This window comes from Medicago sativa, chromosome 2, assembly GCF_051527215.1.
Source record: "Medicago sativa cultivar Bolivia chromosome 2, Bolivia_mono, whole genome shotgun sequence".
NCBI lineage: Eukaryota > Viridiplantae > Streptophyta > Magnoliopsida > Fabales > Fabaceae > Medicago > Medicago sativa.
The window spans coordinates 21,453,781-21,476,656 of NC_140750.1; the positions used below are offsets into that span (position 1 = coordinate 21,453,781).

Consider the following 22,876-nt stretch of genomic DNA (forward strand, 5'->3'; position numbering starts at 1 on the left):
CACTCAGTTAGTCAAAATAGTCTTTGACGCTAAAATAATATCTTAAGACTCATAATAACTCTTTTCATATAGATATTGAAATAACAATAAGTAAATATATATATTGAATGACTGATTAACATAATTAATGAAGCATTTTAACACCCAAGACTATTTTAACCAATAAAGTGCAAAATCAAGAACTATTTTAAAATTTCGATATAACAAACGACTATTACTCGTAGAGTGACATCACTCTTATTTCATTTCGTGACCCAGCTCAGAGCAAAATGGCAATGCTTCGTTACATTATCTTCAATTACAATCATTACAGAGCAATTATTATCCCCCACAAATCATTATCAACCCCTCTTTCCCCATTCCAATTTTCTCACAAATTCACAACTTCCGAATCAGACTCATTCACCGTCTCTTACCTCATCAACACCATTGGTTTCCCTCGTGAAACAGCTCTCAAAGCTTCAAAACGACTTCGTTTCAACTCTCCACAAAAGCCCAATTCATTTTTCACTTTCTTCACAAACCTTGGTTTTTCAGATTCCAATATACGCAGCATTATCATAAAACAACCACGCCTTCTTTCCTCAGATACCCACAATTCAATTCTTCCAAAGTTTCAATTTTTTCTATCTAAAGGTGCTTCAGCTTCTGAAATCGCGTGTTTGTTAGCAGCGAATCCTAGAATTTTACAGAATAGTTTGAAGAATAGAATAATTTCTCTTTTTGAATTTTATAAGAGGTTTTTTAAATCTGATAAAGCTGCAATTCGTTGCATCATTCGAAATTTGATATCTTTGCCTTACAATCTTACTACTGTTAATGTTAAGCTATTGATTGATTATGGAGTTTGTGATTCCGCTATTGCTAGATTGCTTTTGACAAGACCAGCTATACTTGGATCAATTGATTTCCTTAGTACTTTGGAGGAAGTTAAGGGTTTAGGGTTTGACCCTTCAACTTCAACTTTTGGGTCAGCTTTGGTTGCAAAGAAATGTATGACTAAAACACTTTGGGATGAGAAAGTTGATGTTTTTAAGAAATGGGGTTGGTCTGATGAAGATGTTATTCGTGCATTTAGAGGTCGTCCTGAATTGTTGTTGACTTCAATTGATAAGATTAATTTGGTGTTGAGTTTTTGGGTTAATCAATTGGGTTGGAATTCTTCGGCACTTTCTAAAAGGCCACGTATTTTTAGTTACAGTTTGCAGAAAAGGATTGTTCCAAGGGCATTGGTTCTGCAATTTCTTGTGATGAAAGGTTTGAGGAAAAAGAATGCTAGCTTAGTTGAACCGTTTGCTCCGTCTAAGGAAATGTTCCTAAGCAAATATGTTCTCAGTTTTAAGGAGGATTCTGATTATTTATTAAAGCTTTATGAGGAAAACATAAATCTTGCATCCACCGAGGAGAACATTGACATGCCATTCACCAAATAGGTGACTTCATAATCTTCCTTTTGTAATGTAACATTAGCTTGTTAGTTCTTAAATTTTAAGTGCTTATTCTTTCAAGGCCAGGATAGGGGATGGTCTAGCTGAATTGTCATAATAATACCTTATGATTTATCTTGTGCATTATATCTAGTAGATGTAAGAAAGCTCAAAATGTTCTTGCATTTGATCCAACTATAGTGACTGTTATAAATGAAAGTTGTTCAGATTCAAGTTATATGTAGCCTTTTTTTTTATGCAGTCACTATAGTTGGATCAATTTGCTGAATGCATCTAACGTTCCAAATCGGAAAAAAAAGGAAAAAAAAAAGAGGCTTTCTCGATCCAATTTTTTGATATTGTCGCACGAAGGTGCTATGTAGCACTGGTGTTGGATCCAAGGTCATGTGGTGATGGAAAGGGATCACAGTGGAAATTTAACCGAGCATCGTGCGGCAATGATTTATGGCTCCGCCATCAGCAATGTTCATCACAATGGTGGATGTTACACAACAAGGATATCGAACATAAAAAACTACATCTTGGTGCCTGGATAAAAATGAAGAACTCAGTGCACACTGTAAAACTCATTGGGATTTGTTTTTCCAATCATTGATCCAAATGATGGCGCCTTATCAGAGAGAGTTCTAATACATCTGAATATGGTACTATTAAGACCATTCTACTATGCAACACCTGCTCCATTGTAATGACACCATTGCAAAATTTCTATGTAACAGTTTTGCAAATCTGAGTTGAACACACAAATATGAATATGTTTTCACTTCTCAATTTTGTTTGAACTTCATTAAGGCTAGAAAATAACATTTTTGTAAATCTGTTCTAACATCCTAGAATACTATAAAAACTTCCTTCACAAAAATTTAATTTTTTTTTAACCCAACATAAATTGAATATGAATTTTTTAAATGTTGGAATCCAATATAAAAGTAACGAAAATCTAAATATAGAAATTAAATTTTGAACTATTTTTTTAAAGAGCTTTTAATAAAATGTGTATAAACATTAAACAATCATGTGTTGACTCCCTTCCAAAAACAAAAATCGTATGTTGGGGTTGATAAGTGTTTAAAAGTGATATATTTCATATGGGAGTTTAGGCATTTTAGTGACTTGTTTTGCAAAATTCTTTATGGAAAACTCCAATTATTGTGTAAATATGTCATTTATGCTTTTGAGCCTTATTCTACCCTTTTTGTGCAGGAAAATACAAGCAAGGAGCAAGAAACGTCAAAGTTCAAGGTCCCACGCTATTAGCGTGTCCTACGCTATTAGCGTGATGAAGAAATGGCCAAGGTCAGAGAGATACGCCATTAGCGTGCGTAGGATCTGGAGCACTCTTGAAGACTACGCTATTAGCGTATACTGAGCTAATAGCGTACATTGTCCAGAGAGCTACGCCATATGCGTACCTGGAGCGTAGCAGACCATGAAGAACTACGCTATTGGCGTAAATTACGCTATTAGCGTAAATACTCCAGAGAGCAACGCTAATGGCGTGGCTGGAGCGTAGCAGCAGGGCAAGGCCCACGTGGCACACTCCTATTGGCCAGATTATAGGCCGCCTTACCACGCTATTAGCGTGAGTTGCGCTATTAGCGCAGGTGCAAAAACACAGGCCATTTAAATAGCATTTTTACCTCTCTTTTAGGGATTGACTATTCCATTGAAACATTTTATACATTTCTAGAGAGAGGTTAGAGCTATTTCATAGAGAGAAACACAAAGCAAGTGATTAAGGAGTAGATTCAACCCTAGATTCATTGAGACATCAAGGATCTTGGCATGGAATCTTCATCTTTCCTTCATTCCTTGCATTAGTTTACATGTCTATGTGTAACTATCACCTTCTTTGTAGTATTGAGGTAACTATCAAGCTATTATGTAATCTTTTGATCTTTTAATATATAAGGTTCTAGCTTAATGATTCAATATTGTTGTTATTCTTGCTTTTAATGCTTTCAAAGAGATTCAAGATGATTTGGACACAAACTCTTGAATCTAGAACTAGAATAACAATCTATCTTATGTTATATCACTCTTGACAAGTTTGTAAACCTTTGATAATTACTTTTAATCAAGATTTTAATGCTTTCGGATACTTAATCAGGCTGGACACGGTCGATTAAGTTATCCGATCGACTTTGTTATCGTTTAAGGAATTTGGACACGAATGTTTAAACGCTAACTTGGAAATAACGATGTCGCTTTGGACACGAAGGATATTGTAGAAATGATTGTAATAATATTGGTTATAAAGCTAGAGTCTGTTAATCGATCGAGAGATTGCTGCTGTTATGCTTGCTCGTTATCTTATACCGCAAGCGAAATAGTTCGATCCCCTCTCGTTTTTACTTTAGTGTCATATATGGATATAGTGTTACAAACAAACAAATTATATCCAAACCCTTAATGTGAACTATTGCGAAAATGCTTATAATAAACGTAACTCCCTGTGGAAACGATCCTATATATACTCACGTGTACATAGTTATATGACATGTAGGAAAAATCTTACATCAAAATGGCGCCGTTGCCGGGGAGTAACGGAAAATTTATTATAAGTATGGAAACAATTTTGTCATGTTAAGTCAATTTTGCACAAAATTCTTTCATGTATATACATATACACATATATCATTCATTATTTTTTATGCTAACCACCTGGTATAGTCTTGGTGAACTTTGTTTATGCGAGGTACCGTTGCTAGCGAAGACCTACAATTTGATCCTGAGATTGAGAAAACTGCTAGGTTACTTAGAGCTCAAGCAAAGGAAGCTAAGAGATTAGCCAGGCTGGCTCAGCCGGAATCTTTACTTTTTATTCCTTCTCCGTCAGGTTTGGTGCATACTATTTCACTTGGTGATTCTTCACATTCTTCACCACATTCATCTCCGAAGAGTGAACCAGAAGTAGTCATGGCTCAAGAAAATGATAATGATGCTCTACCTATGTGGATTAGTCCGAGGAGGCTAGCTAATCTTGGCAATCGTAATGCCAAATCAATTGAGCTGAAGTCGGGGTTGATAAACTTGATAACTCATAACCAGTTTACCAGTATGGATCATGAGGATCCATATAGACATTTAACAAACTTCTATGTTACTGCCGGTACACTTGGTGCAAAGGAAGATGAGGAAGAGGGTGTGTTTGTGCAATTGTTCCCTCATTCTTTGATCGGGAAGGCTAAGGAGTGGTATCTTGATCAACCAACTTCTTTGATGGAAAATTGGGGTGAGCTAGAGAAAGCATTTCAAGAAAGGTTCTTTCCGGAGGATAGGCATCTTGAGGCTAAAACTTCAATTACAACTTTTGCTCAAGGCCAAAGTGAGTCTCTTTGTGAAGCTTGGGAGCGCTATAAATCATTGCTAAGGAATTGCCCAAAGCATGGTTTTGATAGCCAAATGCAACTATATCTTTTTCGTCAAGGGCTAAAAGACATGTCCAAGACGATGCTAGATGCAAGTGCTGGAGGTTCTATTGCTATGAAAAATCCAGCTGATGCTGTCAAAATCATTAACCAAATGGCTATCAACACAAGAAAATCTTCTCACAACCGGAGTCCTCAACAAAGGAAAACCGGTATCCTTGAACTAGAAGCAAATGATGCGGTCTTAGCTCAAAATAAGCTTCTCACTCAACAAATAGAAGCTATGCAAAAGGAGATGAGAGCTATGCCAAAACAAATTCTTGAATCTCTCAAGCAAGAAGGAGGAACCGCTCAAGTCAATACTTGTGGACTTTGTGCGGGGGATCATCCAACCGGCTATTGTCCCGAACCCGGTTCTTTTGAAGAGGAAGAGGTCAACTATGTGGGAAACCAACAAAGGCCTAACCAACCACAACATGCCGGAACCTCACAACAATCCCAAAATCCGGGTACTTCCAATTCTCAAGGAAGATATCCGGCCAATCAAAACTTTCAGAGACCGTGGAGAGCACCTTACAACAATAACTACCAATATCCTCAATCAAATTTCTACCAACAACCTTTCCCCCAATTCCAACAACCCTTCAATAATCAATACCAATTCCCACCACCAAATAACCCCCAACAACCTAACAATTCCCAAAGTACCGAGGAGGTCTTGAAGCAATTCATGCAAATGTCCATGGCTAACCAGAAAAACACCGACGCGTCGATCAAAGGCCTTGAGACGCAAGTTGGTCAGTTAGCACAACAAATGGCTCAAGGTCCTCCGCAAGTGGGAACTTTCACCGCAAACACTCAACCAAATCCTAAGGAGCACCACAAGGCATAGCAGTCAAAAGCTATAGCTACAAGGAGTGGGAGAGTAGTAGGTAAAGGGGTAGGTGATGATATTGTGGTTGAAGAGAAGGATGATGAAGTTGTTAACGAGGAGGAAAAAGAGGAGTTCGAGGAGGATAGTGTAGAGATAGAGAAGGAAGTGTATATGAAGAATAAAGAAGTATTAGTTGAAAAAGAAAAAAAAATCAAAAAAGAGATCTAGAGGTACAAGAGGAGATGGAGAGGAAGAATAAAGATGTGGGGAAAGATAGAGGAAAGAAACAAGTAGTTGAGAAGCAAGTGGTGGCTCAACGCTTACCATACCCACATGCTCCATCGAAGAAAGACAAAGAGCGGCAATACGCAAGGTTTCTTGAACTCTTCAAGAAGTTGCAAATTGATATACCATTCTCAGAAGCCTTGGAGCAAATGCCGGTCTATGCGAAGTTCATGAAAGATATCCTTTCCAAGAAAAGAAGAATCAACGATGAAGAGACGATCCAAATCGATGCCAATTGTAGTGCTATTATTCAAAGAACGTTGCCTAAGAAAGAGCAAGATCCGGGAAGAGTCACTCTACCGGTAGCTATTGGCACAACACCTGTAGGTAAAGCACTACTTGATCTTGGATCAAGCATCAATCTCATGCCTTTGTCCGTTGCCAAAAGAGTTGGTGACCTTTGTATAAAGCGGACTAGGATGATGTTGCAATTGGCCGACAAATCCTTTGCAAAACTACTAGGTATGGCCGAAGATGTTCTTGTAAAAGTGGACAAATTTATTTTTCCGGCTGACTTTGTGGTTATGGATGTCGAAGAAGATGAGGATGTGCCTATCTTAATGGGAAGGAATTTCATGCAAACGGCTCGGATGATGATTGATCTTGATGACAATATCATGAAGGTCAAGGTAAATGATGAAGAGGTTACCTTCAACATCCGAGAAGCTTTGAAGTACTCGAAAGACAAGGGTGCGTGTTTCAAAATGGATGCAACCGAAGAAGTCATCTTGACTACTCGGAAGCAATTACACAATAGAACACCCCTTGAGAGTGCTTTGGTGGACGCACTCAATGCTATTGATGAAGACGAAGCAAGTGCCATTGAAGAGTGTTTGAAGGAGCTAGATTCCTTGAAGGAGGTTCTTCCTAATCAAGCTATACTTGAAGATTTGAAAGAAGAATCCAAGGAAGAAGCAAAAGTTGATGACACCAAGGTAGAATTAAATGTTTTACCATCTAATTTGAAATATGTTTTTCTTGAGAAAGATGGTACAAAACCGGTGATCATTAGTAGCTCCTTGTCCATCGATGAAGAAACAAAGTTGGTAGAGGTTCTCAAGGCCAACAAGGAAGCGATAGGGTGGAAATTATCCGACTTGAAAGGGATAAGTCCATCTTATTGTATGCACAAGATTATGATGGAGGAAAACTTCAAGCCGGTAGCACAACCACAACGCCGCTTGAATCCAAACATGAAAGAGGTGGTGCGAAAGGAAGTAGTGAAGTTACTTGAAGCCGGCATGATTTATCCTATCTCGGATAGTGCTTGGGTAAGCCCGGTTCAAGTAGTTCCCAAGAAAGGAGGAATGACGGTGACCACTAATGATAAAGATGAGTTGATCCCAACTAGGACCGTCACCGGATGGAGAATGTGTATAGATTATAGAAGACTCAATCAAGCAACAAGGAAGGATCATTTCCCCTTGCCCTTCATGGATCAAATGCTTGAAAGACTCTCCGGTCAATCCTTTTATTGCTTCCTAGATGGTTACTCCGGTTACAATCAAATCGCCATGAACCCAGATGATCACGAGAAGACGGCTTTCACTTGCCCCTTTGGTATTTTTGCTTATCGAAGAATGCCATTTGGCTTGTGTAATGCACCCGCAACTTTTCAACGGTGTGTTCAAGCAATCTTCTCCAAACTTATTGGTAAATGCATGGAGGTGTTCATGGATGATTTCTCGGTTTTCGGTTCGTCATTCGATACGTGTTTGAATAGCTTGGATACCGTGCTGAAGCGGTGTATTGAAACTAGCTTGGTGCTCAATTGGGAGAAATGTCACTTCATGGTTACCGAGGGTATTGTCCTTGGTCATAAGATTTCTGCTAAGGGTATTGAGGTAGACCAAGCAAAGGTCGATGTCATAGGAAAGCTTCCTCCACCGGTAAATGTCAAAGGTGTTCGGAGTTTTCTTGGTCATGCCGGGTTCTACCGGAGGTTCATCAAAGACTTCTCAAAGATCGCAAAGCCTATGAACAACTTGCTCAACAAAGATAAGTCTTTTGTTTTTGATAATGAATGTCTTGATGCATTTGAATCTTTAAAAGAAAAGTTGACCACCGCACCAATAATCATTGCTCCTAATTGGGATTTAAATTTTGAATTAATGTGTGATGCAAGTGATTATGCTGTTGGTGCGGTCTTGGGTCAACGTAAGGATAAAATTTTTCATGCTATTCACTATGCAAGTAAGGTTTTAAATGAGGCACAAATCAATTATGCCACAACTGAAAAAGAGTTACTTGCAATAGTTTATGCAATGGAGAAATTTCGTTCTTACTTTGTTGGTTCCAAAATTGTTGTTTATACTGACCATGCAGCTATCAAGTATCTCCTTACTAAGTCCGACTCAAAGCCAAGGCTCATCCGTTGGATGTTGTTGCTTCAAGAGTTTGACTTAGAGATCAAGGATAAGAAAGGCACGGAGAATCTTGTAGCTGATCACCTTTCAAGGTTGACAAACAATGAGGTAACCAAGAATGAACCGGAGGTTCGTGAAGAATTTCCAGATGAACGGTTGCTAGCAATCAATGTGAGACCGTGGTTTGCCGACATGGTGAACTACAAAGCAACCGGGTTCATTCCAGAAGATTTTGAATGGCAACAACGCAAGAAGTTCCTCCATGATGCTAACCACTTTGTGTGGGATGAGCCTTATTTGTTCAAAATTGGAGCGGACAATCTCTTGCGTAGGTGTGTGGATGATGAAGAGGCAAAGAAGATCCTGTGGCAATGTCATAATTCGCCCTATGGAGGTCACTTCAACGGGGAGAGAACAGCCGCAAAGGTACTTCAATCCGGGTTCTATTGGCCAACTCTTTTCAAGGATGCCAATTTACATTGCAAGCATTGTGATGAATGTCAAAGAACCGGATCAATGTCAAAAAGAAATGAGATGCCTCTACAACTCATCCTTGAAGTGGAAGTGTTTGATTGTTGGGGGATAGATTTTGTTGGCCCTTTTCCTTCATCATATTCAAATGAGTACATCTTGGTAGCTGTTGATTATGTTTCAAAGTGGGTGGAAGCCGTAGCATCGCCTAAAGCCGATAGCAAGACGGTAGTGAAGTTCCTAAAGAAGAATATTTTCACCCGCTTTGGTACACCAAGAGTTCTTATTAGTGATGGGGGGTCACACTTTTGCAACACACAACTTGCCAAGGCCTTAGATCATTATGGAGTCAAGCACAAAGTAGCATCACCGTATCATCCGCAAACGAATGGACAAGCCGAAGTTTCTAACCGGGAGGTCAAACGCATACTTGAGAAGACGGTCTCTACATCTCGGAAGGATTGGTTGGCTAAACTTGATGAAGCTTTGTGGGCATATAGGACTGCATACAAGTCTCCTATAGGCCTCACTCCTTTCCAAATGGTCTATGGCAAATCTTGTCATTTACCGGTCGAGCTCGAACATAAAGCATTTTGGGCATTGAAGTTCCTAAACTTTGATCAAGAGAAGGCCGGTGAAAGAAGAAAAGTTCAAATGCATGAGCTTGAAGAATTGCGAAATCAAGCTTATGAATCTTCAAAGCTCTACAAAGAAAGGACCAAGAAGTATCATGACAAGAAGATCATTCTGAGACAATTCATGCCGGGACAAATGGTATTACTTTTCAATTCAAGACTGAGGTTGTTTCCGGGCAAATTGAAGTCTAAGTGGTCTGGACCTTTCATGGTTAAAGAGGTCAAACCGTACGGAGCTGTTGAACTTGAGGACCCAGTCACCAAAGCCAACTGGACTGTTAATGGGCAAAGGCTTAAGCCCTACTTCGGTGGTGAAATTGATCGGTGTTTGACGACGATTTCACTAATCGAGCCATGATTTCTTCAAAATGCGTCAAGCTAAGGACGTAAAACAAGCTCTTGCTGGGAGGCACACCCAGTTTTGTAAGTATTTTTATGTTTATTGCATATAGTAGTAGTACATAAGCATTTACAAGCAGAAATGAAAAACTTTGAAAAACTGATCCTGAAGCTTCACGCTATTAGCGTATTTTTCGCTATTAGCGTGAGAGCTCCAGAGAGCCACGCTATTAGCGTGATTTTGGCGTGGGAGAAAAATTTTTGTGGGCCCAAGGGGAGTAACTCCCCTTAACTTCCCACAACCCACTCCCCTTATTCCTTTTACGGTTTCATTTGCCCTTTTCTCACTCTCACACACAAAACAACTTCTCTCTCACATACAACCCTAATTCACAAACCCACTTTTCAATTGGTTTCAAGCATCCATTTTTGCATCATTTCTTCTTGCATTTGTGTTGCTTCTCTCTTCATTAACAAGGTTTGATCTTCTCTTCCTATCTTTGTTCTTGAATTTAAAAAAAAAATCTATGTTTTTGACATGATTAGAGATGGTTAGGTTAGGGTTAGAGTTTTGATTTGTGAATAGAGATTGTTCTTCATTGATAATAGTTGGAAAAGGAACAATAATCATAACCCACATGCAACAAACATTCATCTTTTGATTTTGACCCATTTTGTAAATTTGAAAAATAAGGGTTTTGAATGATTTGTATGCCAATGTTGTGATTTTGATTCCTTTTCATGATTCTAATGTGTTCTTGAGACATAGGATGAAACCTAGGGTTGAAATATGCTGGGTTGTGCTGAGAAATTGCAGGAACAAAGATTTTGAAAATTTGAAAAATTGCAGGAACGAAGAAATACGCTAATAGCGAAATATACGCTAATAGCGCAACTTTTCCAGAAAAATTTCGCTAGTAGCGTATCCTACGCTAATAGCGAAAGTTTCCCAGAAAAATTTCGCTATTAGCGTGGCAGGCGCTAATAGCGTAGATCTTCCTACTTGCCCAGATTTTCAAAATTTTTGATGTTTTTAAATAACCAATTCTACTTTGTGCTAATATTTTCTATGCAATATGTTGGTGTTTCCTGGTTTTGTTGCAGATGGCACCGAAAAATGTTGAAAAAACTACCGGGACTAAACGTCCTAGAGGCAAAGGTGCCTCTACCTCTGCTGCACCTGCAATCCCAAACCGTTTCCCTACCCCTGCCCACGCTGCCAGGTTTAAGAAGATGGCACAGTACAAAACCTGGCACGAGAAAACCTTTGACATTCACCCTAGTGGTGAGCATGCTGATATGCTCCATATTTTTACTGGTCGCAAATGGACCAAACTCCTTGTGCCCGCAACTGAGATTAACACCGACCTGATCAGGGAGTTCTATTGTAATGCTGTCCCTGATGCCTCACCCGCTACCCTTGCTGAGACTTTCTCTTGGACTTCTTATGTCCGAGGAAAGCAAATCCCATTTGATAGGGATGCAATCAATGATTTCCTTGACAATGCCTTAAACCTTGAGCCATCACCTGACCCCACAATGCCCACCTTGTGTACCTATGCTAAGAGAAACGCTCAAGGAAATTGGAAATTTCAGCAAATTGAGCGTGATATCATGAACAAGGGAAGGCTCTTTGTAAAGAATGACAAGGGAGAGATTAGGCATGCACTAACCAAGGAGATGACCGCTACTGCCCGCTTAGTTTTCCAATTCCTTGTCCACAATGCCCTTCCTAGAGCCCATACATCCGATGCCCCAAAAGCCGTTCTGCCGCTCATCTGGTGCATATTGAAAGAAGTGCCTGTTGATATTGCTCGCATCATAGCCAATGAGATGAAGGCTGTGGCTTTAAAAGTTGCCACAGGTGCTAAGAAGGTGGCATTGTTCTACCCGGGTTTGATTATGAGATTGCTTAAGGCCAATGGAGTGGCCATTACTGGACCCTTTGATGAAGATATTGAAGGGGTCATTACTGACACTTCTATTCGCACCTGGGAGAAATCAGAGCAGAGGGCAGCCCAATACCATTTCTCGGATGATGAAGGTGGCCCATCTGAGGGTGCTGGTTCTTTTGACTTTTCAGGTTTGCAGACCTTTATGCTGGAGCAGCAGATGCATAACCAGTACGTGAGGGACCAGAATAGCTTCTTAATGGATCAGAATGAGGCAATTTGGAGGAGCAACATGGGCATACACCAGGACCTCTACAATGCTCACATGCATCCGGGAAATGCTGATTACCCGGTTATGACTCCTGAGCAGTACCAGGCTTATGTTCATTGGCCTGAGGGCAGGCCAAGTCCTTATGTGGGGGTGGCTGATGCTGTTGATGATGAGGCGACACCTGATGATGCTGGAGTTGTGGGTGATGATGATGTGTACCAGGATCTTGATATGGATGATGCTGGAGAGGATGATCAGTGATATTTTGGGTTTTTAGTGATGTTTTTCTTTTTGCTTTCTAACTCTTTGTTTTTATTTCATGTTGGAACAGTTGTTATTTAGTTGTATTTTGTACTCTTCAAGCACTGTGGTTTTAGTGCTTGATTTGTTACTTTGTTACTTTATATTTGGTTTAATAACTTAGCTTTTTGGTTTAATAACTTATGCTTTGGATGAAACTTTTGTTTGCATCTTGCTTGTGTCTCTCAAAAGAAAATTGCTCCTGAACAATAAATTTTAAAGTGCTCCATGGAGCCATGTTTGAGCAAAAGCAGGTGAGTGATAATGATATTACTTGTGAGAAAGCGTAAGGCTAAGGTATTGGTTTCCTGTTATTCTAGGTTTTTAATAAGAATTTGAAACTTACTTTGCACAAAATATATATCATTTAAGTCTTTTCATAAACATAAATATCTTTGAACCACTTAGTACTTAGCATAAATGTGAGGTAGCTTCAATCTGTTGTATATATGCTGGAGACCGATAATCACCGTCTAACTTGTTTTAGTTATGTTAAATCTGATAATTTTGAACTGTTTGAAAGCATGGAAAGGATCAAGGCACTTTTTGAATCGAGAGTAACCTACTTGACCACATAAAGCCTACCTGTGAGAAGAGTGAGTATCTGATACCCCAATCTGAGCCAAATGAATCAAGTCCTCAAACATGAACTGTCAATATTCATAAGCACAATGCTTGTTGAATTTGCCTGAAATTTTTCAAAAATCCAGTTCATGGTTGAATCTTATAGGACTTTGATAATGTTACTTTGTTGAACCCTTAACCTTTTTGTACTTTGTCCCTTGCCTTAGGATAGGGGAACATTCAATTAGAGTTTTGTTGTATTCAAGTTGGGGAGAAAAAGGAGGCATTATATGTTAAGTTCTGGTGAAGTTGTAAAATAACCTGACAACATTGAATCAAAGAAAAAGTTGTACATTTGAAAAAAAGAAAAGAAAAGAAAAGAAAAAGAAGAAAAAGATAGAGAAAAATCAAAAATAGAATAAGTTGTCAAGGTTATAAGTTTGATTGTTAATCACCAAAGGTTGTAATTCTTGGTAGGGAAGTATATGGATTTCAAGTTGTGATACAAAAAAATGTTCCTCTTTGATAGGCTTTCTGATCAATTGCCCCACATATGACATTTCTTTTGTAGCCAGGCCAAGTTATAACCCTTGCAAGACCTTTTGATCCATGCTTTTATGCTTTTTGAGACGATATTTGGATGGACACCTAACTTAAATAGGATGTTAGCATGATTGTTGGATGTGTGTTCATTACCTCATTCATTGTTATCATTATATTGCATTTACTTTCAAAGAAGTGTGTTAGGTGTGGTTCATAGATAGATATGTTTATGTTTTGAAGTTTATGATGTATAGTTTGTGCTTAGGACATTTTTCGCATTCTTAGTTTGAACCTAGAGTAGCGGAGGACTTCATGCTTGTCCACGCAATCATATTTGAATCACCATTGTTTATTTTTGTTTTGAATTGTTTGACAACATGTTGAAAACCTTGTCCAAAGCCTTGTTAGTTTCCTTTTTAATTGATTTGTTTGAGGACAAACAAAAAGCCAAGTTGGGGAGAGTTTGATAAGTGTTTAAAAGTGATATATTTCATATGGGAGTTTAGGCATTTTAGTGACTTGTTTTGCAAAATTCTTTATGGAAAACTCCAATTATTGTGTAAATATGTCATTTATGCTTTTGAGCCTTATTCTACCCTTTTTGTGCAGGAAAATACAAGCAAGGAGCAAGAAACGTCAAAGTTCAAGGTCCCACGCTATTAGCGTGTCCTACGCTATTAGCGTGTTGAAGAAATGGCCAAGGTCAGAGAGATACGCCATTAGCGTACCTGGGGCGTAGGATCTGGAGCACTCTTGAAGACTACGCTATTAGCGTATACTGAGCTAATAGCGTACATTGTCCAGAGAGCTACGCCATATGCGTACCTGGAGCGTAGCAGACCATGAAGAACTACGCTATTGGCGTAAATTACGCTATTAGCGTAAATACTCCAGAGAGCTACGCTAATGGCGTGGCTGGAGCGTAGCAGCAGGGCAAGGCCCACGTGGCACACTCCTATTGGCCAGATTATAGGCCGCCTTACCACGCTATTAGCGTGAGTTGCGCTATTAGCGCAGGTGCAAAAACACAGGCCATTTAAATAGCATTTTTACCTCTCTTTTAGGGATTGACTATTCCATTGAAACATTTTATACATTTCTAGAGAGAGGTTAGAGCTATTTCATAGAGAGAAACACAAAGCAAGTGATTAAGGAGTAGATTCAACCCTAGATTCATTGAGACATCAAGGATCTTGGCATGGAATCTTCATCTTTCCTTCATTCCTTGCATTAGTTTACATGTCTATGTGTAACTATCACCTTCTTTGTAGTATTGAGGTAACTATCAAGCTATTATGTAATCTTTTGATCTTTTAATATATAAGGTTCTAGCTTAATGATTCAATATTGTTGTTATTCTTGCTTTTAATGCTTTCAAAGAGATTCAAGATGATTTGGACACAAACTCTTGAATCTAGAACTAGAATAACAATCTATCTTATGTTATATCACTCTTGACAAGTTTGTAAACCTTTGATAATTACTTTTAATCAAGATTTTAATGCTTTCGGATACTTAATCAGGCTGGACACGGTCGATTAAGTTATCCGATCGACTTTGTTATCGTTTAAGGAATTTGGACACGAATGTTTAAACGCTAACTTGGAAATAACGATGTCGCTTTGGACACGAAGGATATTGTAGAAATGATTGTAATAATATTGGTTATAAAGCTAGAGTCTGTTAATCGATCGAGAGATTGCTGCTGTTATGCTTGCTCGTTATCTTATACCGCAAGCGAAATAGTTCGATCCCCTCTCGTTTTTACTTTAGTGTCATATATGGATATAGTGTTACAAACAAACAAATTATATCCAAACCCTTAATGTGAACTATTGCGAAAATGCTTATAATAAACGTAACTCCCTGTGGAAACGATCCTATATATACTCACGTGTACATAGTTATATGACATGTAGCAAAAATCTTACATCAGGGGTGTTTATGTCAAGTAGGTTAGTGGCTAAAATTCATCTTTTTAAGAAGAATAAGTGGGGTGTTTGAGGTTCGAACCCCGAGCCCTACAAATAAATAACACTACATCTACCACATTATCATATGTTTCTACCACATTATCATATGTTTGCCACATCATGTGCATTGTTGTAACATAAATTAACGGGAAGGACGAAAACCAAAAGATTTTTTTAGAAAATAAAAAATAAAAATACAGAGACGATCCTTAAAAAAAAAAAAAATACAGAAACGAAAACAAAAATCGCGTGAAAACATTTTAAGCCTATATTTTTTTCTTTTTTGAAAGATAAGCCTATATATTCTATTGTGTGTTGAGAACCATGTACGGATTAGAACACTTATGTCTCATCTCATTCTCACTACATTCCAAACTATGTTGAAGAAATGGTTTCTTTCCAACAATGTTGTTTTATGTCTCATCACAACAAAATCAACAACCCCAAAATTCAACCAACACTTGTTGTTCCCAATTTCACTCAGAAGTTTCTGCACCATAACAGCTACTTCAGAATCAGAATCAGAATCAGAATCAAACACACACCCATTCTCTGTATCATACCTCATCAACAATTTTGGGTTCTCACATGAATCTGCTCTCAATGCTTTCAACAACAGACAGGTTCGTTTCAATACCCCTGATAATCCTGATTCTGTTATCACCTTCTTTCAAAACCATGGTTTTCCAAACTCCAACATACGCATCATCATCCAAAAGGCACCTTGGTTACTTTCATCACAACCCCACAAAAGGTTATTGCCAAAGTTTCAATTTTTTCTATCCAATGGTGCTTCTTTATCTGATATTATTCCGTTGTTAACTGTAAACCCTCGAATTTTACGAAGTAGCTTGGAGAAACAAATAATCCCTCTTTTTCAATTATTAAGTAGGTTCTTTAAAACCAACAAGGATGCCATTGTTTGCTTAATAAAACATTGGACTACATTTACTATTTATCCCTATCACCTTCTTGTGGATAATGTCAATTTAATGTCTGATTTTGGAGTTTCTGATTCTGTCATTGCTAGATTGATTCGATCTAAACCATTTCTAATTTGTTCAAAGGATTTGATTAAGTCATTGGAGGAAATTAAGGGTTTAGGGTTTGATCCTTCAACGACTACTTTTGGGTATGCTTTGTTAGCCAATAACTGTACGACTAAAAAACTTTGGGACGAGAAAGTTGACGTCTTTAAGAAATGGGGTTGGTCCGATGAAGATGTTATTCGGGCATTTAGGTGTCATCCTGATATGATGTTGACTTCAATTGAAAAGATTAATTTGGTGATGAGTTTTTGGGTCAATCAATTGGGTTGGAACTCATTGGCACTTACCAAACGGCCGCATATCTTTACTCATAGTTTTGAGAAATGGATTGTTCCAAGGGGATTGGTTGTGCAATTTCTTTTGATGAAAGGCTTGCGAAAAAAGAATGCCAGCTTAGTTACACCGTTTAGATATTCTGAAAAATTGTTTTTGAAGAAGTTTGTTTTCAGCTTTAAGGAGGAGTGTGATTATCTATTAAAGCTATATGAGGAAAAAATGAAACTTGCATATACAATGGAAAACAATGGCATGCCATTCCCTAATTAGGTAAATTCATAATCTTCTTTTGCAATGTAGCCTTATCTTGTTAGTATTAAAATATAAGTGCTTATTCTTTCTAGCCCAAGATATAGCTGTCTTGATTTATTTGCTAACCTGGACCAGAGTGCTATAGCCGGTCATAATAATACCTTATGATTTATCCTATATGCCTCATATCTAGTAGATAAAGAAAACCTCAAATGGTCTTGTATTTATTTGGTCAGGGAATGTTTACTCGTGGTGTTAGTTTTCCTTCCATGTTTGTTCGATCAAGAATCCTTAGAAGTACAAACAAACTATGTATGCAATTATGCTCAATTTAATGATTGAAACTTTAACCTTGAGATTATTCAGTACTTTGCCCATTTGCTTTTCTTGTGGTTCTCTATACATTATCTTTTTAAGGATTTTTCTATTATTACTCATACAACTGTATACAACTTTATTTTAAGGATTTTAAAAATACATTGGCATTTTGTCAATGTTCTGTATTTTACATGAGTACATTATGTGTTTAACACCAAACATGCTTGAACACCCTGTCCCTTGGTGTATTTTGTGGTGATATTTAACTTATATACTTTCGGATATTGTCTCATGTCATAGACACTTATAGCCTGGTAGAGTAATTTCTTGATACTGTTAATTGGAACTTAGTATTTTGGCGTGTTACTAATTTTTGGCCTTCATTTAGTACTACTAAGTAAACCAATAGCTTACCTCCTATTTTGTTTACCACTCTCAAAAGGAATGATTTCTTTTTTTATACAATCTCACCTGTAAGGAAGCAGCTTTTGTTCAATTGGCAAGGATATGATGAAACAAAACTTTGTTGTGTTTGTTTGCTATGTATGAAATGGCTTCTTGATCATAATGCATTAATCAGTGCTTTCTTTAGCTGGCAACGTTTTGTAGTATGCTTCCTGAATCCTTTATATGATTTGTTGAAATTGTAAACTTACGGTTTCATTTTTGCATCTTCACACAATCTTACTTTATCTTGGATGCTTCCAGTCTTCAATTGTTAGAACTAAAATGATAACATGTTCTTGCTGTTGATTTAGATTTCTTACATTTTATCAAGTTCTTATTTCTTAAAGGGACATCATATTATCTTCAGTTATTATTGTAAATGAGCTATCCCTCTTTGCCCTTTAACTAAATAATGTCTATATTGATCTTATCTTGTTTATGTTCTTTGTTAGACTGTTAGTCATACCTCATGCCCTCTTTTGTTGTCTTGCTAATATTAAAACCTCTGATTCATTTATTTTTTATGTCTGAAATTCTTAATCGAGTTTATAAACTTGTTCTCATTTATATTTCAAGCTATAATCTTTATCCATCTGTTGCAGTCACCATTGCTGATTTTTGATCTATTTGCAGGTACTATGCTTGTAACAGTCAATGTTACCAATTGCTTTGCTACATTGTTATGAGTTTTCAACTGCCACTTTTCCTTTATAATCAGGCAGCAACTTTGGCAGAGACGAGTATCAAATGTCTGTGATTTAATTTGATGACCATTCTTGATTTTGAAATCTGCTCAGTGATTCTTTCATCAACCATTATTGCATTGGAGGCAACTAATATGTTAATTTTGGAAATAGTTTTCATTCTCACAGAAGCTTGAAGTTGTAGCTGTACTCTGGCTGTATGCTTGAATGCTAGTGTACTGCAGTTTCAAATACACTGAAATTTGTTGTAACTAATAGAAAAGTGGTCACAAATCCAACATAAATACTTTTCCAGTGTACCTTTTTTTTCTTTCTACATAGTCATAGACAACAATCATTTGTGAATTTTCTTTGCAAAAACCAACTAGTGAATCAAGATGGTGATGGCAAATTTTGGACATTCTGAAAGGACCTGTCTGGTTCCAGAGACACCTATCCTGATAGTAACCTTCACCTTGATTCAAAACCATTACCCACCAGACTCTATATTAGACTTCATCAAAATGGTTTGTTGCTGATTGTATTTCAGCAAAAGGGATCAAGAAACCAAAATATCCATGAGTTCAAACAAACCTAAAGGTATCCATCCAACACTTTTCACTATCCTTTGTTCCTTCTTCCTTGTTAGAAGATGAACACTTGGTTCATTCTTTTGTTAATTCTCTCTAGAGTATTCTGATTCTGTTTTTAATTTCTGAAATATTAATGATTACAACAAGAGAAACTCATTTTATAAGAGGCTAAGGTTCACGATTAACTTAAACGGCCTACATTATATCGTAAGGGTAAACTACACAAGATAAGGTATATCCTAAGGGTCCTCTAAAAAAATATATGGTATATCCTAAGGGTAAACTATATCCTAAGGGAGTTAATTTATTTATAATAATGTAAAACTTATATAATAAATTTTCCTAAGTGTCAAGCAAGTTCTGATAATGGTTTTTTTTTTTTTTGACAAAAGTTCTGATAATGGTTCATTACTAGCTTTGCTGCACTTTTTGATACCTATTATTAAAAATTTATAATATTTGAAATCGTAAATTCTTTTTATTATCTCTCCCAAAAAACTTTTTTAAATATAATTATATATTTTATAATCATTTTAGTAGAAGACGATATGCTCTATAATTTAATATAATAATATATATATTTTTTAAAAAAAGGTAAAATTTGAATAAAATAATTATAATTCATTTCATTCCGTCAACTTTTCAAACAATAGGAAGATTAATATGTCCTGCTGTATCATAGAATACTTAGACCCAAACAATGAAATGAGTTCTATACTCCATTCCACTCCGTTTCGCTCGATTCCATTATATTCAATTATGATCAGTTATCTTCCAACCATCCAAATAAATTTTGGATCAAAACTAATGAAAAAGACAACAAAAGCAAGTGTAAGCAAAAATCAGTACTTTAAGAATGTGTTTGTTTAATGGGTCTTGTTAACGATTATCCCGGACACCTTTAAACATTCTAAATTAGGAAATTATTCTTTAAAAAAGTCAAATAGTTTAATTTTCAATGCATTACACACACGTTTTTTATATAAAGTTACTATTTAAGACCTTAACAAGTCTCCTCGGTATTAGTTAACATTTACATCGATTAATACACGACACGACATTCTCTGATCATCTCATTGACACAACATTTTGTTTTCGTGAAAACAGAACCCTATCATTCGAGTAAATTTTCAATCCATGTTGAAGAAATTGTTTCTCCGCCACAAATGTAGTTTTAGGTCTCATCACAACAACCCTCAACACTTGTTGTTCCCGATTTCACTCATCAGATACTACAACACTACAATAACAACAACATCTGAATCAAACACACACCCATTCGCTGTATCATACCTCATCAACAATTTTGGTTTCTCACCTCAATCTGCTCTCAAAGCTTTCAACAACAAGCAGGTTCGTTTCAATACCCTTGAAAAGCCTAATTCAGTTCTCACCTTCTTAGAAAACCATGGTTTTTCACACGACAACATACGCATCATCATCAAAAAAGAACCTTGGTTACTTTCATCACAACCCCACAAAAGGTTATTGCTAAAGTTTCAATTTTTTCTATCCAATGGTGCTTCTTCCTCTGATATTGTTTCATCGTTAACTTCAAACCCTAGAATTTTACGAAGTAGCTTGGAGAAACAAATAATCCCTCTTTTTCAATTGTTAAATAGGTTCTTTAAAACCAACAAGGATACCATTGTTTGCTTAATTCGATGTTGGACTGCACTTGCTATTAATCCCTATCACCTTATTGTGTCTAATATCAATTTAATGTCTGATTTTGGAGTTTCTGATTCTGTCATTGCTAGCTCGCTTCAGTCAAGGCCATCTACATTTGGTTCAAAGGATTTGATTAAGTCATTGGAGGAAGTTAAGAGTTTAGGGTTTGATCCTTGGACGAATACTTTTGGAATTGCTTTGGCAGCTAAGAAAAGTTTGAGTAAAAAACTTTGGGATGAGAAAGTTGATGCCCTTAAGAAATGGGGTTGGTCTAATGAAGCTGTTTTTCAAGCATTTAGGATGCATCCTGGTTTCATGTTGACTTCAATTGATAAGATTAATTTGGTGATGAGTTTTTGGGTTAATCAATTGGGTGGGAATTCCTTGGCACTTGCTAAAAGGCCACATATTTTTGATTCAAGTTTGCAGAAAACAATTGTTCCAAGGGCAATGGTTCTGCAATATCTTGTGATGAAAGGTTTGAGGAAAAAGAATGCAAGCTTAGTTGAACCATTTCGTTATTCTGGGAAAATGTTCTTGAGCAAGTTTGTTTTCAGCTTTAAGGAGGAGTCTGATTATCTATTAAAGTTATATGACGAAAAAATGAAACTTGCATACACAAAAGAGAACAATGGCATGCCAATGCCATCTACCGAATGTGTAACTTGTTAAACATCTTTTGGAATTCAACCTTAGATTGCTTCTTCCTTGATTTGAAGTATTTATTATGCCTAGGACAAGATAGTGGTTAGTGTAGTTGTCTTGTTTCGTTTGCTAACTTGGACTACTATTTGTTTATCTTATCATCAGTTTTAGTTACTTTGGTGCATAGGTCTTATGTCTAGTACATTTTAGTTACAATTTCCTTAAATCTAGGGGTAACCTTGGCGCAATTGGTAAAGTTGTTGTCATGTGACTGAAAGGTTACAGTCCAGGTCCTGGAAACAACCTCTTGCGTAAAACAACAGGGTAAGACTGCGTGCAATACACCAAAAAATGGTCGGACCCCTTCCTGGACCCTGCGTTTGCGGGAGCTTTAGTGCACCGGGTTGCCCTTTATATGTGGAAGATGGTTTTGCACCGGGTTGCCCTTTATATGTGGAAGATGGTTTTTCATTTGGCCAGGGAATGTTTTTCTCATGGTGTTAGTTATTCTTCCTTGTGTATTTAATCCAAGGATCCATGGTATATATACAAATTATATATGCAGGTTCACATGTTTTCATGATTAAAGCTTTCAGCCTTAGAATGGTAAGTGCATCCTTGAACAACTTTTCCATTTGTTCTCTACACATTGTATATTAAAGCTTCATGAGGAAAAAGTGAATGTTGCATACACTAAGGTGACCTCATAATCTTCTTTTTGTAATGTGGTACTTGTCATGATAATAATACCTTATGATTATCTTATGCCTTATATCTAGAAATATAGAAAAGTACAAATGGTTTAGAACCAAAAAAAAAAGTTCAAGTGGTATTGCATTTGGTCAGGGAGTGTTTTCTCATGGTGTTAATTCTCCTTCCATGTTTTTTCAATCAAGAGCCCTTGGTAGTATATACAAACCATGTAGGCTGGTCTACTAAATATTATGATTAATGCTCTAAGATTGAGATTATTATGTACTTAGGGTAGCTGATTTTCCTTTGGTTATCTACACACTGTCTTTTTAACCAAATTTTTAATTTTAAGGGAGTTTCTTTTACTCACACAATGACATCAAATAGTTTTGCAGCCTTTTTGAATTGTGACCAGTAGGGGTTCACTTTGTTCCTATGTTTTATATTTTGAAGAATATTTATCTACCCCTTAAATATTGAGGAGCACACATGGTGTTCTATTCCAGAGAAAATATGTTGTATGCTTTTATGGAGAGGATTATGGACTAAGGTGCTGGATTGATTGATTTTGTCCCCCCAACTATTATTAGTTCATTGAAAGGATTAATGGTGGAGGGCGCCATTGAGAAGACTGTTGTGGTTGTTTCGACTTAAATAAACTTGGACATTGTGCTTTCTATTGTTACCTCTATTTGTAAAAAACTATATTCATCATTACCAATCTTTCTATGATACAAACTATATTCATCTATGGATTCAGAGTTGGGAAAATTCCTTCCTCAACACTTCATTGCCTAGTTAAGAAGCGAGGCTTGATCAAATTTCTTCGGGCAACAACTCGTTAACCATTAGAAGACAGTGCGGTGTAAAATTATCCTTTGAAGCCCTTGAAAGTGGTCTTAGAAAGCCATAAAAAA

General features: G+C 37.0%; 3 protein-coding genes across 7 annotated transcripts; all 3 read left to right on the top strand.

Moving 5' to 3' along the window:
- Positions 1–230: 230 nt before the first annotated feature.
- On the top strand, positions 231–3,372 carry LOC146945465 (uncharacterized). Of its 3 annotated transcripts, XR_015026396.1 has the most exons (3): positions 231–1,433; positions 1,690–2,092; positions 2,652–3,372. XR_015026396.1 is itself a non-coding variant. In XM_085743798.1 (2 exons), exon 1 carries the CDS (start codon positions 270–272, stop codon positions 1,431–1,433), a length of 1,164 nt encoding a protein of 387 aa, XP_085599924.1. In that variant the 5' UTR covers positions 231–269; the 3' UTR covers positions 2,652–3,372. The 3 variants fall into 3 exon arrangements, 2 of the variants coding, with proteins under 2 accessions (XP_085599924.1, XP_085599923.1); XM_085743798.1 differs by lacking the exon at positions 1,690–2,092; XM_085743797.1 differs by lacking the exon at positions 2,652–3,372 and having other exon boundaries at positions 1,690–2,219.
- A 12,288-nt stretch (positions 3,373–15,660) lies between these two features.
- LOC146945466 (uncharacterized) lies at positions 15,661–18,723 on the top strand. Of its 3 annotated transcripts, none has more exons than XR_015026397.1 (2): positions 15,661–18,307; positions 18,393–18,723. XR_015026397.1 is itself a non-coding variant. In XM_085743799.1 (2 exons), the coding sequence occupies exon 1, from the start codon at positions 15,677–15,679 to the stop codon at positions 16,925–16,927; it is 1,251 nt and encodes a 416-aa protein (XP_085599925.1). In that variant the 5' UTR covers positions 15,661–15,676; the 3' UTR covers positions 18,308–18,723. The 3 variants fall into 3 exon arrangements, 2 of the variants coding, with proteins under 2 accessions (XP_085599925.1, XP_085599926.1); XM_085743799.1 differs by having other exon boundaries at positions 15,661–16,927; positions 18,308–18,723; XM_085743800.1 differs by having other exon boundaries at positions 15,661–16,927.
- A 1,297-nt stretch (positions 18,724–20,020) lies between these two features.
- On the top strand, positions 20,021–22,730 carry LOC146945467 (uncharacterized). The gene has a single exon (XM_085743801.1). It carries the CDS (start codon positions 20,088–20,090, stop codon positions 21,291–21,293), a length of 1,206 nt encoding a protein of 401 aa, XP_085599927.1. The 5' UTR covers positions 20,021–20,087; the 3' UTR covers positions 21,294–22,730.
- The last annotated feature ends 146 nt before the right edge of the window (positions 22,731–22,876 follow it).

What these genes read in the sequence shown, in the direction of transcription:
- LOC146945465 (XM_085743798.1), top strand. Translation starts at nt 270, where the DNA reads ATGGCAATGCTTCGTTACATTATCTTCAATTACAATCATTACAGAGCA.
- LOC146945466 (XM_085743799.1), top strand. Translation starts at nt 15,677, where the DNA reads ATGTCTCATCTCATTCTCACTACATTCCAAACTATGTTGAAGAAATGG.
- LOC146945467 (XM_085743801.1), top strand. Translation starts at nt 20,088, where the DNA reads ATGTTGAAGAAATTGTTTCTCCGCCACAAATGTAGTTTTAGGTCTCAT.